At 40.1% G+C, this 19,927-nt stretch overlaps 1 protein-coding gene across 1 annotated transcript in view; it reads right to left on the bottom strand.

Annotated features, from left to right (window-relative positions):
- LOC131220328 (protein POOR HOMOLOGOUS SYNAPSIS 1-like) overlaps window positions 1-19,111 on the bottom strand; it is a 32,732-nt gene extending 13,621 nt beyond the window's left edge. Inside the window, exons 1-2 of the mRNA XM_058215276.1 lie at window positions 18,970-19,111; window positions 18,606-18,652 (exon numbers count right to left, since the gene is read on the bottom strand). Of these exons, the coding sequence (XP_058071259.1) occupies window positions 18,606-18,652; window positions 18,970-19,111 (189 nt within the window). The remainder of the gene's footprint in view (window positions 1-18,605; window positions 18,653-18,969) is intronic.
- Window positions 19,112-19,927: the final 816 nt, after the last annotated feature.

The raw sequence follows: 19,927 nt of genomic DNA, 5'->3' as shown, positions 1-19,927 counted from the left end.
AGATTCCATCGGTTTTTTTACGTGTATACTCATGCACGCGTAACACAGTAATTCCCACGGAGCGGATTAGGTGGTTACGTGGGCTGGCTAACTTGATGTATTTGTTTTATCCATGCCGTCTATCCAATTTTTAAGCTCATTTCAAGGAATGAACCAAAATATTAAGCATATCAAATGCTCAAGTGGACCACAGTATAGTAAACAATGGTGATTGAAATTTCACCTTTAAAAACTTCTTGGGGGCACAACTTCGATCAAGATGATATTTGTTTTCTCACTTCATCCAGGTCAGCACATTTTTTGGGTTCATGCACTAAAATGAAAATGAGATGAAAAAATAGATGGACGGTATGGATATAAAACAAATACATCACGGCAGGCGTCATATAGTTGGATCACCGTACACTCAGATTACTAAAATCAACGCAACTGTATCCTGACCCTGACTCTGTCCTTCACGAGTAAGCTGTCTGAATTAGTGTGCTTTCGAATCCAACGCAGCTAAAGACAAAACCGTCCTGATCATCTTTTTAATAAATAAAAGAGAGAAGATTCAAAGCATGTGTTACGCATGGCAGCCGATTAGGTGTCTCCCGGATAACTGGTTATTTAGAGTTTCCCTGGCCGTGTGGGGACCACATTGATGTGTGTATCGTATATCCACGCGATTTATCAGCTTTTTTTTTTAGCTCATTTTATAGCGTACTACTAGAAATAAAGGAGATCAAAATATCAAGTGGACCACACTATAAGAAACAATGCTTATTGAATGCCCACCAATTAAACTTCCTAAGGCTCATTGTAACGTTTATTTTCCATCCAACCTGCTGGTGTGTGTACATATGCATATGAAAAAGGTTCGAGAAAATGACCACTGTAGACAAAACCTTTTACCCAGCGGTTTTTATGAAGCAATACAAACTTAAGTTACCAACTTAGACTAGCACGTGCGGACAGCGACTTTGAAGACGAAACTATCCTTCCTTTTCACTGCGAAGACGAGCGCTGACGCTCCTCCAGCTGAGAGTTGTACGAACGGCTTAAAAGAGATCAAAGTTACATGGCCCAAAGCTATGTATTTATTATATCCACAACGTTCATCCATATTTCAAGATCATTTCGGAGCATTATCAACAAAAATAAAATCATATCCAAAGATCAACTGGGCCACACCACACAGAGCAGCGGAAAATTGATTTTCATCGTTGAAACTTTTGTAGGGCCCACCATAACATTTATTTTCCATCCAATCTATTCATAAGGTCACAAAGACCTGGATGAAGAGGAAAAACAAATTTCATAATGATCCAAAACTTGTGTGGCCCCTAAAATGGTTTCAACAGTAGACGTTCAAGCATAATGGTAATGGCGTATGGATAGGGAGACCGATATAGCTACGGTTATAATCCGTAGCCATAACGGTTGCTTGGTGATCAATTGTAGATCTTGTGATTCCACCGCAAGTCGCTCTCCCCATCGGCGATTAATCGCGGAATCCACAATTCCACCCCCCGATCTATGACTACGGATTATAACCGTAGCTATAACTGTATCCCTATGCACTTTCTTTTTTCTTTTCTTTTCTTTTCTTTTCTTTTCTTCATTTTTTTTTTTTTTACATGGTGAATTTTATTCTACCTACATTTTTTTCTAACACATATTTATATAAATATGTAAAAATAAGCATATAAAAAAATTTTCTCTTTTTTTTTTCATTTCTTTCTTCATTCATATAAAAAGAATATTTTCTAAACAAAAATTAGTTACTTGACGTACCATATATAATTTTAGGGTTGAAAGTTGGGCGGGCCCAACCTGACCAACCTATGACCTACCCGACATTGGGTTGGGCTTGGTGAGGATGTATCGGGTTTGGTCTTGGGGTTGGGCCATACAAACAACAACTCGATAAAACTAGAGTTGGGCTTGGGTTGAGGTCTCGGGAAATTCCAGAAAATGCATGGAAATGGCCGTGAAATGCATGGAAATGACCGTGAAGTGAAGGAAAATGACCGTGAAATGCATGGAAATGACCATGAAATGTATGGAAATGACCATGAAATGACCGTGAAATGCATGGAAATGACCGTGAAATGAAATGGAATCGCCGGGATTGACCGTGAAATGCATGGAAATGACCGTGAAGTGAAAGGAAATGACCGTGAAATGAAATGGAATCGTCGGGATTGACCGTGAAATGCATGGAAATGACCGTGAAATGAAATGGAATCGCCTGGATTGCCCGTGAAATGCATGGAAATGACCGTGAAGTGAAGGGAATTGACCGTGAAATGCATGAAAATGACTGTGAATCAAAACGAAATCGCTGGGATTTACCGTGAAATGCATGGAAATGACCGTGAAGTGAAGCGAATTGACCGTGAGCGAGGGAAGCTAGAAATTGAGCGAGGCAACGTACAAATTAAACGAGACAACCTAGGAAATGAGCGAGTAAACCCGGTCGACCCCGCAAATGGCATTCACACTCCAAACATTTAAGATCGTTTTTTGTTCCTCTAATAATTGAAACAAGGAGAAACAAGTTTTTAAAATAAGGCAAAAACCAACTTTGGTGTATGTGAAATCTTTTCGTATTGCAATTTTTGACTCAAGGTTAAGGGCTATTGATAAGCATAAACTGGAAATTGAGCGAGCCAAACTGGAAAATGAGCGAGACAAACTAGAATTTGAGTGGGCCAAACTGGAAATTTGAGCGGGCTAAATTGAAAATCGAGCGGAATAAACTGGAAATTGAGCGGGCCAAACTAGAAATTGAGCAGGACAAACTGGAAATTGAGCGGGCCAAACTGGAAAATGAGCGAGACAAACTAGAAATTAAGCGGGCCAAACTAGAAATTAAGCAGGATAAACTGGAAATTGAGCGGGACAAACAAGAAATTGAGCGGGCAAACATGGAAATGAGCGGGACAAACTAGAATTTCAGCGGGACAAACTAGAAATTGAGCCGGCAAACATGGAAATGAGTGGGACAAACTAGAATTTCAACGGGCCAAATTGGAAATTGAGAGGGCAAACATGGAAATGAACGGGAAAAACTAGAATTTCAGCGGGCCAAACTGGAAATTGAGCAGGCAAACATGGAAATGAGCGGGACAAACTGAAAATCGAAAGTGACAAACCGGGAAATCGAGGCCAAATCGAAATTGAGTGGGATAAATCGAAAATGAGCGGGCCATCCACCGCAGCCAGCTTATAATGCACTCTAAACAAGGAGAGAAGGGCTAGCTTTCGCCAACTTCAATCGCCTTCAGATAGTTAATAAACTTGAAAAGATTGAAAATCCATTGTCTCCATACAAATGTGCAAGTCTCCAAACATGGGTAGTTATTAGACTCGGTCATATCATTTTTTAGGTACGTTAGAACTACTCACTTAAATATATCCAGACAAATCACAGTAGCACTTCTCTGACATTCAAAATTTCAAAACCAAATTGGAAAAAAGAGAATCAAAGTAAACTCAATCAAACTTTGTTACTAAAAATCCAACAACATACGAATTCAGCTAAACCCATAACAGAAACAGTACTCAAACTTATAAAAAAAAAAAAAAGAAAAAAAAAAGAAAAAAACTTATAGTGCTCCAACAACATACGAATTTAGCCAAACCCATTACAGAAATTTCTCCTTCCAAATGGCTCTTTATCCATAGCAAATCCTTCCCTTAGAATTCAGTTGCCCTAAAAAACTAACAAAATCAATCATACACTAAAAATGGAGTGAGAAATTCCATTTTAATACATGGTCTAAAGTGGTATATGTGTGAGATCATTGCCTCTTATGAGGTGGGTCTATGTTGATTGTTCCCCTCCCATATATCAGGCTAGTCCACTCATGGATGGGCCAAAAAAATATGAAAGAAACAGAGAGATTAAATGTACAATAGTGGTACACGTTATTGATTGAAGCGTTTCTTCAAACAACCAAAATGCAGATGTCAGCGGCCATGGACAGCGGCAGATATGGCTGCTGCCCAAATTTTGATAATCAAAATGGGAAGCGATAGAGACAGAGATGAAGGGAGAGAGATCGAGAGAGTACCTTCGATTTTCTCTTCTTTCTTCTACTTTCTTCGATCAGAGACAGATAGAAGAAGGAACAACACGTCGAAGAAAATGAGGGAAAGAGAGATCGAGAGAGAGGGAGGAGAGGGAGATCGAGAGGCGGAGGGAGAGGAAGGGAGAGATATCGAGAGAGTATAAGAGAGAGAGAGAGAGATCGAGGACGGGAGAGGGAGAGACGAGATGGCAGAGATGGAGAGGGAGAGGGAGAGAGAGACAGTGACAGGTAAAGAGAGATAGGGCTTTTATTTATTTATTTATTTATTATTTTTATTAAGTCGACCGAGCATCCGACAGTTGATGATGGGACGCCGCTAAAAAAGTGTCGGATATGCCCAACTTTCTTGTAGTGACATCAATAACCGCCTCATCGAAGCCCAGCTCTTCGACAATGTTATTTGGGTGAATGTGTCAAAATCTCTTACCTTGGAGAGACTACAAAGCAATATGGCAAAGGCTATCGAATTAGATTTATGTGATGACAACGACGAAGACAACAGATCGATAAAGATATACGCTGCTTTGAAGAGGAGGAAGAAGCTTGCACTCATCTTGGATGACATGTGGGAAGCATTTCCGCTCAAAAATGTAGGAATTCCTGAACCCAACAAAGAAAATGGATGCAAGCTCATAGTGATTACTCGATTGCGAGGAGTCTGCTGAAACATGGAGACACAGAGAGACATTGAAATCAAGTTTCTCAATGAAGATGAAGCATGGGACTTGTTCAGAGATAAAGTTGGTGATGTCTTGCTTTCTCCTAACATCAATGACATTGCTAAGCTTGTGTGCCAAAAATGCAATGGCTTGCCCCTTGCAATCATCACAGTTGGACATTCTCTTAGAGGAGTTCATAATGCTTGGGTGTGGAGGAGCAGCTTGAATGAATTGAGAAGTTCGAAAGTTGCTGAGATTCAAGGTTTTGAATCCAATGTTCTAGAGAGGCTAAAGTTCAGTTACCATCGCTTACGAGATGACAATATCCGAGCTTGTTTCTTGTATTGTGCATTGTTTCCGGAGGATCATGCCATCCCCACCGAAGAGCTTATAGATTATTGGATTTAGGAGGGATTAATAGACAGAGCGGGAAGTCGACAGTACCAGATAGAAAAGGGCCAAGCTATATTGAATGCACTCCGGGACTCTTGCTTGTTAGACAACATTGTCGACAAGCACAACATCGATTGCATCAAGCTGCATGACATTGTTAGGGAGATGGCCATCAGCATCACGAAGGAAAAACCACGGTTCCTGCTTAGAGCTGGCATTGGATTGAGGGAGTTGCCAAGGGTGGAGGAATGGATGGAAGAAATTGAGTGGATATCGCTGATGAAAAACGACATAGAAGTTCTCTGGGACCGACCCAGGTGCAAAAAACTCTCCACATTGTTGCTGCAAGAAAACCCTCTTTCTTCACACATCCGATCTTCCTTCTTTGAATCCATGCCAAATCTTAAAGTTCTTGACCTATTCTATACAAACATCGATTCGCTTCCTTCGTCACTCTCTCGCCTAGAGAACCTCCGTGCACTGCTATTATGTGATTGTTCCAAGTTAGAGACGATGCCTTCACTAGCAAAGCTGACTAATTTAATCGTGCTGGACCTCTCCAACACTTGCATCAAAGAGCTGCCAGAAGGAGTGGAAGTGTTGGTGAATCTCAGGCGCCTCGACCTCTTAAACACGAGGAATCTGCAGAAGTTCCGGCAATGGAGGAAACTTGAAAGCTTCTATTTCTGGGTGGGCCAGGGTCCGTTTTCTCTTGCTTCCTCTAGGCTGGATTACTCAATAGAGATTGCCTCCTCCAGGCTGGATTACTCAATAGAGATCACCCGCTGCTCTTAAGGTGCTGAAGATGGGTCCCACATGATCCCTAGCAACAATCTCCAGCTGAACCTCCAAGGAATCCTCCCTAATAACACGCTGTAGCTGAACCACCAAGAGTGCAGTGGCATTGCCTCCTTGTTGTTGCTGTCGAACCTGAAGCAGTTGAAGGCATGCACCTTGATAAATTGCAATGAGGTTGAGTGCATCGAGTGCATCGTTGCGGACGGGAACAACATCTTGCAGACCTTAGAAGAACTGACCCTAAGGGACCTACGCAATCTACAGGCAATCTACAAAGGCTCCACGCCAAGTGGGACCCTCGCCAATTTGAAGTCATTGCATGTCCAGTGGTGCCATTGTTTGAGGAATCTGTTCTCATTGGGGCTGTTCCAGTAGCTGCAAAACCTTGAAGTGATCAAGGTGGAGCATTGCCGTCTCATGGAGGAGATGGTAGCGGGAGGAGATGATTGCAGCGGTTCTCCGAATGTCGTAACACTCCCAAATCTAAAGATTTTGCACTTACATTATTTACGTGAGTTGAAGAGCATTTGTGGTGGGACATTGGTTTGTAACTTGTTAACCACGATCATCATAGAAAACTGCCCGAAGTTGAAGAATCTCCCTCTTGCTTTAGTTGGCTTACTGCCCATCCTCAATGGAAAGATCTTAGGGAGTAGAAAGTGGTGGGCTGCATTGGAGTGGGATGACCCGGAAACAGAGACCCGCCTCCAAACCCTTTTCCAGGAAAATCCATAGTGACATGGTAATGTTGCGCAGCACGTCAACAACGTAGTGAGCCTAGATCCAATCTCAGGCCTCACCCACAAACGATAAATAGGAAGAAATATAAAATAGAAATAGATCAAAGCATTGAAAACAAATCATAAGACAAGATATACGTGGACAAACCCCAAACTAGGGTAAAAAAACCACGGATGCAAACTTCCACTATGAGCAACGAAGATTACAAAGCAATATACTAACCTCTCCCTTGGAAGCACATAGAAAACCCTTTGCCCACACTTTAGAATCATTTTCCTTTGCTTTTTTTTTTTCTCTCACTATGAAAAACCCTAGGAACCCCTGTTTATAGTTTAGGAAACTCCCCTTTCCGCATCCCAGTTGCGAAAGGACTTGTGACACGAAATCCGCGTAAAAACGTGGAACGAATCTGCGTAACCTCAACTGGCCGTGCAGGCTGCACGACCGGTCGAGAGGACCCCACGACCGGTCGAACACCTCAGGATCAAAAAACAGTGCTCGCTGGACTTTGAGTTGAGCCGGTCCACGACCGGTCGAGCCGAACCCTACGACCGGTCGAGCATGGCTCACGACCGGTCGAGGATGGTCCTAGATGTGGCTCCACATCTTAACAATCTCCCACTTGGAGACACATCGCCTTAAACCTTCATCTTCTTCATCCGGAGTGCATCACCTCCCTGTCTTCAAGCCTGAAGACCAATCAAAGCTGAACAAAGCTTCAACTTCTCTTGTGTGACCGCCTTGGTCAGCATATCTATAGGATTCTCACTTGTATGAATCTTCTCCAGAGCAATCGATCCATCTTCCAATAACGAACAAATGAAGTGATATCTGATGGCAATATGCTTAGTCCTTGAATGAAAGGCTGAATTCTTAGCCAAGTGTATTGCACTCTGACTGTCACTGTACATCTTGCATTCTGCTTGCTTTTTACCCAACTCTTCCATGAAACCTTGCATCCACACCATCTTCTTGCATGCTTCTGTAGCCGCAACATATTCTGCTTTTGTCATACTGATAGATACTATCTTCTATAATTGAGAGACCCAACTGACTACAACACTACCTAGAGTAAAGACATAACCTGTAGTGCTTCTTCTGCCGTCGATGTCTCCTGCCAAATCTGAATCCACAAAGCCATGTAGCTTTATTTCTGATCCACCATAGCACAGCCCTACATCCTTAGTACCTACCAGGTATCTAAGAATCCACTTTACAGCTTCCCAATGTTCGTTCTCGGGGTTGTTCATGAACCTGCTAACAACTCCCACTGCTTGAGCAATGTCTAGCCTCGTGCTCACCATAGCATATATGAGACTCCTAATAGCTGACGCATATGGGACTTTAGCCATGTAGTCTCGTTCCTCTTGTGTCTTTGCACCTTGCTCCTTAAATAGATTGAAGTGGTTGGCTAATAGAGTGTTAACCGGCTTAGCACCTCTCATATTTAATCAATCAAGTACCTTGGCTATGTACTTTGCCTGTGAAAAAATCAGTTTCTTGTTTTCCTTGTCACGCTTTATTCTCATCCTTGGGATTTGTTTTGCAGCTCCTAAATCTTTTATGGCAAATTCTCTAGACAGTTATCTTTTGAGATCTGAGATATCCTTCATGCTTGAACCGGCCATAAGCATATCATCAACATATAGAAGAAGGATGATGTACGATGTATCAAACTTCTTCAAATAACAATAGTGGTCTGCATGACATCTCCTAAAATCGTTTCCCGATATGAAACTGTCGAACTTCTTGTACCACTGCCTTGCGGCCTGCTTCAGGTCATATAGACTTTTCTTCAGTCTGCACACTTTGTTCTCCTTTCCTGGTGCCACATATCTTGTCGACTGATGCATATATATATCTCTTCTTCAAGGTCCCCATGAAGAAAGGCTGTGTTAACATCTAGCTACTTTGGATGTAAGTCCTCTGTAGCCACTATACTCAAAATCATACGAATCATAAAAATTTTCACCACAGATGAAAATATTTCAGTGAAATCGATACTTGCCTTTTGTTGAAACCTTTTCACAACCAGTCTAGCCTTGTACCGTTTCAAACCATCGTGCTCCTCCTGCAATCTGTAAACTTACTTATTATGAAGAGCTTTCTTACCCATAGGTAGGGTGACTAACTCCCATGTACGATTGGACTCAAGGGAGTCCATCTCCTCATCCATGGCCTGCTCCCACTTAACCCGTGTATCTGTCTTTAATGCTTCTTCAAAACATTTTGGTACACCATTATCTGTCAGTAGTAGATAATGTAAGGAGAGTGAGTATCGGACCGTGGGTCTCCTCTCCCGAGTAGACCTCCTCACAACCGGTGTATGCAGCTCTGCCTCATAATGCTCTTGTGTATGATCATCCTGTGGCATTGTAAGACCCATGTCCTGTAACTCTTCCATCTCTACGAATACTTTCTCCTCGGCCTTATTTTCCTGTACACTGTCCTTATGCATCACTTTTTCATTGAAGACTATGCCCTTGCTTCTGATGATTTTCTTATTTTCTGCATCCCAGAACCTGTAGCCAAAATCATGTTGCTCGTAGCCTATAAACGTACACCTCCTGGACTTCGCATCCAGCTTATTTCTATGCTCTGCATCAATGTGAACATATGAAGTGCAACCGAACACTTTGAGATGTGCAAGGTTCACTTCTTTCCCAGTCCACGTTTCTTCTGGTAGCCCATCATCCAATGGTGCTGAGGGACTTCTATTGATGAGATATGCGGCAGTATTTACAGCATCTGCCCAAAAGGTCTTGGGCAACTCTTCATGTAGCCTCATGCTCTTGGCGCACTCAAGGATGGTCCTTTTAATGTGCTCAGCCACACCATTCTGCTGTGGTGTCCCTGGAATCATTTTCTGATGTTTGATTCCATTTGTTGCACAATACTCCTCAAATCTCTTATCATAGTACTCTCCCCCATTATCAGATCTGAGACATTTTACTGTTATACCTGTTTCGTTTTCTACCATAACTTTTCACTTCTTAAATGCGTCAAATACATAGTTTTGTACTTTAAGAAATAGACCAACAGTTTTCTACTAGCAACATCAATGAAGGAAACAAAATAACGTGAGCCACCAAGAGATGATACTTGAGCCGGTCCCCACACATCAGTGTGTATAAGCTCCAACAGATGTGTCTTTAGAGTGCGTCCTGTCTTCTTGAAACTTACCCTCTTCTGCTTACCATATACGCAGTCCTCGCAGAATTCCAAGTCAATAGACTTCAGTCCTAGTAGCTTCTCTTTTGACAATAACACTTTCATCCTTTTCTCACTCATATGTCCTAACCTCTGATGCCATAACTGCCCATTCACTCCAGTTGATGCGACTGAGAGTGAACAATACGATCCTGAAGTCACGTATAAAGTACCTTCCTTTTTCCCTCGAGATATCACCAAGGCACCTTTTGTAGTCTTTCAGGAATAACTAGTGAATGTTGTCACATAACCGTTATCGGCCAATTACCACACTGAGATCAAGTTACGTTTCAAACTCGGTATATATCTGACATCCTTCGATTTCAAAACCGTTCCGTCTTTTTAATTGACATGAATGTCTCCCTTTCCAACAATACTACATGGCTCATCATCACCCAGGTAAACTCTTCTAAAGTCACTTGACACATAATCACGCAGAACTTCCTTACATGAAGTGGCATGAAACGAAGCACCCGAGTTTATAATCCAAGACTCATTCCTCACATCAAGAGACAAGATTAAGGCCTCTGTGTCACTCTCCTTAGATAGATTCACTGAATCCTTCCCGCCTTGAGAGCTTCCTTCTTGTTTCTTGAGCGTCCTGCAGTCACGTTTTATGTGCCCCTTCTTGCCGCAATGCCAACACCCGTCTTTATCTTTCAGTCCCTTGGACTTCTTCCTCGACTTAAAACACCCGTGTTTGTTGCCTCCTTTGTTCAGCGATCTTCCTCTTCCTTCAACATTTAGAGCATTCCCTGAATCCCCTGAAACTCCTGATGCCTTTCTTCTAGATTCTTTGCTGAGAATTAGATTGGCCACATCATCAAATTTTAACTTTGTCGACCCTGAAGAATTGCTCACAGCAATCACCAAACCATTCCATCTATCTGGTAAACTGGATAAGATCAATGACGCCCTTACCTCATCCTAAAAAATAATGCCAACGGATTCCAACTGGCTCGTGACTGTATTGAACTCGTTTAGATGTTCAGCCACGCTCCCACCATCTGACATCTTCATGTTGAATAATTATTTCATAAGATGAACCTTGTTGGATGCTGAGGGTTTTTCATACATGGTGACTAGGGCTTCCATTAATTCTTTTGTCGTTTTTACCTTGGATATATTGAAGGCGATGCTCTTAGACAAAGAGAGTCGGATCGTTCCTAAAGCCTTCCTATCCAGGAAAAACCACATTCATCATCTGTCATCTTTTCTGGTTTCTTCTCTTTTCCTCCTAGAGGAATATAGAGGTCCTTCTGATACAGATAATCTTCCATCTGTATCTTCCACAAGGTAAAGTTTGAACCATCAAACTTCTCAATTCTAGTTTTCTCTTCTTCCGTCATCGCTTCCAATAGAACTAAACCAAAAGCTTTGATACCAATTGTTGTGCGGCACGCCAACAACGTGGTGAGCCTAGATCCAATCTCAGGCCTCACCCACAAACGATAAACAGGAAAAAATATAAACTAGAAATAGATCAAAACATTCAAAACAAACCACAAGACAAGATATACATGAAAAAATCCCAAACTAGGGTAAAAAACCACAGATGCAAACTTCCACTATGAGCAACGAAGATTACAAAGCAATATACTAACCTCTCCCTTGGAAGCACATAGAAAACCCTTTGCCCACACCTTAGAATAATTTTTCCTTATTTTTTTCTCTCACTATGAAAAACCCTAGGAACCCCTGTTTATAGTTTAGGAAACTCTCCTTTTCGCATCCCAGTTACGAAAGGACTTGCGACAAGAAATCCGTGCAAAAATATGGAACGAGTCTGCGTAACCTCGACTGGTCGTGCAGCCTGGTCGAGAGGACCCCATGACCGGTCGTGAATGGGCCACGACCGGTCAAACACCTCAGGATAAAAAACAGTGCTCGCTGGACTTTGAGTTGAGCCGGTCCACGATCGGTCGAGCCGGACCCTACGACCGGTCGAGCATGGCTCACGACAGGTCAAGGACGGTCCCAGATGTGGCTGCACATCTTAGCAAGTACCTTATCAATGTTGGAGCCCTCTCAAGAACTTCATTTCCAAGCAGTGGCAGTAGTAACAGACGCGGAGCAAAAGGCAGAGCATAGGTGGCTCACATGATAGTTGAATGGGCCTCTCCTTCGCCTTTAGGAGGGCCTACCAAAGCTCTTAGGAGAAGCAATTGGAATGGGTGCGATTCTCAAAACGTAGTTGGGGGCCTTTTTTATTATTAATTTTTATTTTATTTTAAATTCAGGTTGTAAAAGCTCATGGGCAGCATGGACCATGGTTAAAAAACAAACTTAACTCCATGTTCATTTGGGGTTGGGTCGGGTCAGGTCAACTTAAAGACTCGAATTGACTTGACTCGATGGTTAATAATTATTATAAAGAATATTTACATTAGATAAGTTATATCAGTATTATAAATGGCCCCATGACCTTGTTGCCGTAAGAGAGGAGAAGAAGAACCGGGAACCAAAAGAAAAGCAGTAGAACTACCAAACTGTTGCTTCAACATCACGGTTTGGAGGTTCTCCTCACCAGAACACTGGGACGGACGCGTAATGAAATGAAAAGCTTCGACATCATGGTTAGTGGGTTCTCCTTAAGATGAATTTCCACTCTCTTTATCTGTCTTTCGAACAAGAACTTGTCAAGAATGTAATGTTAGCGATTATGTCTTTTAAATGTTTCGTTTTAGCATTTTATCTGAACTCTCAGCTCATATAGTTCCACTCCCCTTCTAAATCCATGACCAATATGAGCCCCGAGATTCCTTCAACACTCTTGGAACTTCAATGTGGCTCCATTCCATGTCTCATTTCATAAGGGAACCTCGAACTACCTATTTCATCAAATCTTCCAAAAAGAGCTAATGATGCACCTGATTTGGTACCTATCAGAGGCATTCCACCAGGTATCGATCTGTTGGAAGTACAAACCAATTCGGTGCATCTTCCTCTGTCCCTTGGATTCTCAAGGAGAGTAAATGTTAGAAGAAACTTCCAGCAATAGGTGTTTTGCTCCATGCGGCTGTTCAGTTCCAAATGCAGAATCTTTTAATATTTTTTTTGGTGTTTGTTACAATAGTTAATACCATGCCCCTATAGTGTAATTTAAAAGGGCATTTTTGTCTTTTCACCTTGGTAGAAAATGTCTATGTAAGGGAGCTCTTAAAGTCCGTTTGTACTCAAGTCAATAAGCTTGTAAGCAACAACAAAATAGCCAAGTTTCTCTTCTTATTTCTTACGTGTCCAGTGAATTCAAATCTAAGGCGTTGTAAAGCCAAGGAAATCTTTGGCTTATACCACCATCAAACTGGTATCAAAGACTAGTTGTTTTTCCGGAAAAGGTTTCCAGCAGTTTTTTCAGCCATGTACAGATTTTTTTTCTGAAGAAAAAAATTTGTTCAAAGTCTAGTTCCTTTTTTAGAAGAAGTTTTCAGTTTTTTTTTTTTTTCCAGCCAAGTATAGATTTCTTTGAAGAAAAATCTATTTGAAAAAAAATTAGATTGCAAGTTTTTTGAGTTCTCAGGTTGAAGTTGCCGGCAATTTTTCAACCAAAAAACATCTGTTTAAAAAAAAAAAAAAAATCAGAATCCAAAAGGTTTTTCCAGCTAAGAAATAAATAAATAAATCAGATTTCAAGAAAAAATCTGTCCAAAAAAAAAAAAAGCAGGTTTTTAGCAAAAAAAAAAAAAAACAGATTTCAAAAGTTTTTTCTAGCTAAAAAATAAATAAATCTATTTTCTATTTCATCTCTCTCTCCCTTCATTTAAAAATAAAAAATAAAAATCAGTCATTCCTTCTTTAAATTTATTTTTTTTTTAAAAAGATGGCCAGCTCAATCCAGCCACCGGTTCCTAAGTTGTCAAAAGACAATTATGAAAGGTGGTGCATCCAAATGAAGGCGTTGTTCGGATCGCAAGAACTATGGGAGATCGTCACCGATGGATATGTAGAACCCACTATGGGAGAAGAAGCCGCCTTCACCAACGAAGAAAATATAGCTCTCAAAAATCAAAGGAAGAAAGATAACAAGGCTTTGTTCCTCCTCTATCAAGGGTTGGATGAATCAACCTTTGAAAAGATTGCTGAAGCAATATCAAGCAAGCAAGCTTGGGATACCCTTGGCACCGTCTTCAAGGGTGTTGATCGAGTGAAGCGGGCTCGCCTTCAAACACTAAGAGCCGAGTTCGAAGCGGTGCACATGAAGGAAGGTGAAAGTATCTTTGACTGTTTCTCACATCTAATTGTTATTATTAATGATTTAAAAAGAAATGGTGAAAAAGTTGAAGACAGACGTGTCATGGAAAAGGCATTGTGATCTCTCACAACCAAATTTGAGCATATGGTTGTGGCGATCGAAGAATCAAAGGACTTGGAAAAACTTTCCATTGAAGAACTGATGGGATCGTTGCAAGTACATAAGCAACGAATGCAAAAAAATGCTGGTTCAACACTTGAACATGCCTTAGAGTCTAAGTTCACTCTAAATGAACAAAAGAATGGCCATACGCAACGAGGGGGTCGTGGCACTAACAATCGTGCAAGAGGCGGAGGGCGTGGATATCGTCCAAGCCATCAAGAAAATCAACAAAAGTATACTAGTTTCCGTGGAAAAGGAAATGGTAGAGGCTGGTTCAGACGTGGTCATGGAAACACAAAGAATGTTCAATGTCACAATTGTAAGAAATTTGGCCATTATGCCTCTGAGCGTTGGAGTAAAGTGGATTAAGATGAATGATCCAACTATGCTGAAGCATCACACTATAAAGAAGAAGACTCCACACTCCTCCGGGCACAAGAAAAGGCATGCGAACGAATAGATGTGTGGTATCTTGACACTGGTGCAAGCAACCACATGAGTAATAATAAAGAACTGTTCGTGGAACTCACAGGAGTTTGTGTCGACGTGAGTTTTGGCGACTCATCAAAGGTACCCGTGATAGGTAAAGGAAAAATTAAAATCCATCAGAAGAATAGTGAGCCAAATTATATCTCTAATGTGTATTACGTACCAAATATGAAAAATAACATCCTCAGTATCGGCCAACTCCTTGAGAAGGGGTATGCCATACACATGGAGAACTGTTCTCTCTCTATAAGAGATGCTCACAGGAGACTTATGGCTAAAGTCCAAATGGCAAAGAATCGCATGTTTCCTCTCCATATTAACACAAATGTTGAGAAGTATTTCTATGAACTCGTGAAGAATGATTCATGGAGATGGCATCTTCGCTTTGGGCATCTCCATTTTAGTGGCCTTAAACTCTTATCCTCATCAAGCATGGCGCATGACTTGTCGGCTATTGAAGCTCTAGAACATGTATGTGAGGCGTGCACACCCGACAAATAACAAAGGAACTCTTTCCCAAGTGGAGTGTCCAGAAGAGTAAAGGAACCACTTCAGTTGGTTCACACTAATATTTGCGGACCACTTGAAACACTCTCTCTTGGAGGTAATAAATACTTTATTACCTTTATTAATAATTTCAGCAGAAGACTTTGGGTGTATTGCATCAAAGAAAAATATTTAGCTTTCACTATCTTTAAAATTTTCAAAGCTCGTATTGAAGTTGAAAGTGGTCACAAAATTAAAGCACTCAGATCTGACAAGGGTGGAGAGTACACTTCAAATGCATTTCAAGATTTTTGCAGGGAACATGGCATTAAGCAACAACTTACTACAGCTTACACGCCACAACAGAATGAAATTATGGAATGGAAGAACCACACCATCCTCGACATGACGAGGACCATGTTGAAGGAGAAAGGCCTGCCAAAGAGCTTTTGGGTAAATGCAGTTGCATGTACTTTCTACCTGCTCAATCAGTGTCCAACTAAGAGTGTCAGAAACATGTACTACCAGAAAACTGGAAAAAAGCTATGGATAAAAACCATAGCTAAAGCCCTATGGCTACGGTTATAGTCCATAGCATGACCGTAGCCATTGGTACCGTAGCCATAGATCTTAAAGCTATGGCTACGGATTTAATTTGTAGCCATAGAAACAATAGTTACGGATTAAATCCGTAGCCATTGCTTCCATAGCTCTAAGGTATCTACAACAACGGATTATATCTGTAGCTAAAAGTAGAGTGAAAACCATAACAATAGGCTAAAATACCAACAGCTACGGTTTCCACATAAACAGCTACGGTTAATAGCCGTAGCTACTACCTTTTTTTAAAGAAAAATTAAAGAAAATATAATAATGGCATCTCTTACCATTGTAGTACATGCCCTGATAGATCAACTCATGAGTTTCTTCATCAGGTGTTTTCTTCCATGAACTGTTAGAAATAAGAATGTAATAATCCACTTCCTCCTAGGAAATAGAATTCTCAACCATAACACCCCAGCTGCTATATATCCTAAGATAATCACCATGACCCAATTCCAGAAGGCTCTCACATTCATTTATTCCAACAAAACCTAACCAAAAAAACCTACATTTCCCACCAACTCAGACCCAATTCTTAAATTCCTTAAACAGGATCTGCCATTGGTAAACACATTCAGAAACTCCATAGGCTTCTATATCAACATGAAAAATAAAATAAAAAATAAAAAATAAAAAACCAAAGTAAAAATAAATCACAAAGCTCAATCTAAATCTGCTTTCACCCAATTCCATAGATCCATGAACAAACCTCATTTCACAACATCTATTAAAAGACACGTATATATTGCATTATCTGCACAAGAATCCCAACTAAGTCATGAGATGGAAGGTGTTTGATTTGAATCAAACAAAAAATTACAACAACAAATTCCACATTTCCATTGTTAAAATGGGGGAGCATGTTATATACATGGCTAGTATCGTAATGTGCACGGGTTGTCAATTACAGGATGCCCCATCCACAATGACCGTGCCTGCTTACCTCCAAAAATCTCAACATGGTTTGCAAAGTAGATATGATTTTAAGCTAAACCACCTGCAACCAGCAAACCAAGCAAATGCATTTCTTTTTACAATGCAACAAAAAGGAGAGGGAGTTACCATTATGGATCGAACTTCATATACAACAAACCCACAGCCTGCTAAGAAACAACCACAACCAGTTAAACTAGCAATCAAGTAAGCAACTAAAAGAATTCTTTAATCATATACAACAAACCCAAATTACTCTTAGGCAAGATTGCGAACAAAATCATTATCTCCAGCTTTGCCTAATGACAACAGTCCATTTTACAAGGATCAAGTGGAGAGACCTGCAAGCTATCATGAGTCGAAATGGCATGATGGTTTAGGATTCTTAGGACAAGAGCATGGTTATTATGATCACTTGAGGGAAGAGAAGAATGATGAACTTGGTATTTCCTTAGGCAAAGAGAGAACTCATACGTGGGGTTGCAACAGATCATCCCATTGCTCCTGATACTGTTCATAGATACCCAAACTATGATGGAAACATTCATCAATTTAGTTTCCATTCATTGCATGAAGCTTAGTCAGAAGAAGAAAAAAAAGATCCCTACCTTAATAACTAAAACCACAAGCTTTGCATACATATCAATAACAGCAAATGAGAAATGCTGGACTTGTTGTGGCGTTTGTAGGACAATGAGCTTGGATTAATGGCCAAACAATTTGCTACAGAAATTTCCTGAAATAATAGGTAGAAAGAGGAAAACTCTTAACAACTGTGAGGGTCTAGAGGATTCTCATGGAAACATAATAAAAACCACAGAAAAAGTTTACCATGAGGATTCGGAAAAACTGATCCGTGAGATCATCCCCTTTAAGCAACCCACTTTGTTGTAACTGTGAGATATAATGGGTATAAGCTACATCAATATAATTAGTTTCACAACGCATAACATCAACTTGAAAGGAAATCATAAGTACGAAACAGTAGTTTTCCAAGAAGTTATGGACACCGAAATTTCGGCAGTCTAAAATGGTTGTATATTCTCCACTGTACAACTTAACACAGTCCACCATGTATAGCTTTCAATTTCCGTACTGAAAAAATAATAATAATAATAATAATAATAATAATAATAATAATAATTGTACAAGTATGAAGCATGCTAACCTGTGTGTGATTTGGAGATGATTAGATTGTCATATCACCTCCCAGTTTATCAATGACCATATCTACTCTAGTCATAAAATCTGGTAAGAATTGAATAGAAGCAGCATCATAAAAAGGAGTAAGAACAGACTTCTGACCAATATGAATATTGGGTCGTTCATCTAATCCATGTTTAACTCCTGATCCATAGCAATTGGACCAACTGAATGAAGAGTCTAGACCTCACTGAAGACTAATTACAATATGGGAGGGCAGTGACTTACATGCTACAGGGAGCTGATTAATGTAGCCCATATATATTATGGGGAAGAGCTCTTTTTTTGTGTGTTTTTTTATTTTTTATTTTTTTAGGCTTTTTTGAAGCAAATAGTGAGGAAGAGCTTTACTAAGCCCACAGACGAGCACAGTCAGCTCATGTTCACACCAAAACATGTGACAACATGGCACATATGTATGATCCAATCCATCCAACAAAAGGATCCCACCATCTTGATGCCCTGTACAAAGAATCAAGTCGATCTAGGCACAACCTTCAGACTAGAAGCAGAGAACTAGTAATGGAAGAAATTCACATACCATGAAAAGCAGAATCCGATGTGCATCTCTGCAACTAAAAAAGTTCAAAATTTTAAAACTACACAAACAGAGAGAATATCATACTAAGGAAACTAGTAATGTTTTAAAAAAAATACCGTGACTTGGGACATCATATCAATTTCTTCAAGCACCTTTGGTGGCTCTGCAATATTCGTAAATCTCAGTTAAAGAAATCGTTGATGGGAAGTCTTCCAAAAGGATTACCTTGAAGAGAATGTTGTTTCAATATCGGAATTATTCAAATGAAGGTTTTCCATGGACTGTTGTTAATGCAAAACATGCAGATGGATTTGGAACATGACTGAGTCAGCTCCGTATTGCTAGGCTCCAAGTGTACCAACAACAACGGTTAACTCGGTTCCGTTACAAGTCAAGCCATGATGAGTTATTGAACATTGTGTACACCTGTAGATTCAGCATGCCAAATTCTAACATGTAAATATAGTTTGCATATCTTACCATTGTTCTCATGTTCAGTCAAACAGCCATTTAACAGTTCAGTGAAGCTAGGAGGCAAAAGCTGAGAAAACAGTTCCGAAGTTGTTGTCAAGTAATGGCTGCTGAGAACACTCAACCTGCTCACTGTCAACTTTTGAAACATGCATCTCGGTATGATAACTAACATCAGGTTTTACAAAGCTCGACTCCACATCAGTTCTGCAAGACAAGAATTTGTATGACTAGTGCTCTTTCTTTTTACGTTTTACAGAAACTCAAATTAATCAGCCAAATGGAGTATAAAGAAAACAAAGATGCATCAAATCCTTTGAAAAATTCTATATTACCACATTAAAGCATCAAAAAGTATTTACACTTAAAAAAGTAAGAAAGAAAGAAAAAGGAAAAAAAAGGGGGGGAAAAAAAACTCAATTACTTTACAGAAAGTAAAAAGTAAATCAACAAATGTTATCCAATGAACATTTACGTGAAAAATAACATTAACTAGTAAAAAGGCCAACTCAATGGCTACAATAATACCTTTGGGTCATTAAGCTCTCAAAGATGTGGCAACCCAGTGATTTTGGTTTCCATTAGAATTATCAAATTGCTTCTTAATGTAAAATACCATTAGCCCTGGAGAAAATCTTTGGTGTGACTGCATTAAGAAGCCAGATTCTTCTAACTATACTCTCCTCCATATTCGTGAACCACATACATGTATTTATCAACAGAAAAACCAATTTCTTCAGAAACATGAGTTGCATTAAGAAGTCGGATGATTTGACCTATGAGGTTTTGCATCTGGCAGTACTTTGGCAAGCTTGCATCTCATCACCATACATTTAAAACATGAAATAATTTGTAGGATATAACCACCTTATTAAGTCAATTGAAATATTCAACAAACAAAACCAATTCAGGGCCAGCAAAACAAGGCCAATGATATTTACTCCAAAAATTCTGCCATTTTTTACAC

Source organism: Magnolia sinica, chromosome 12, assembly GCF_029962835.1.
Source record: "Magnolia sinica isolate HGM2019 chromosome 12, MsV1, whole genome shotgun sequence".
In the NCBI taxonomy this organism is placed as follows: domain Eukaryota; kingdom Viridiplantae; phylum Streptophyta; class Magnoliopsida; order Magnoliales; family Magnoliaceae; genus Magnolia; species Magnolia sinica.
This window is presented reverse-complemented; position numbering and strand designations above follow the sequence as displayed.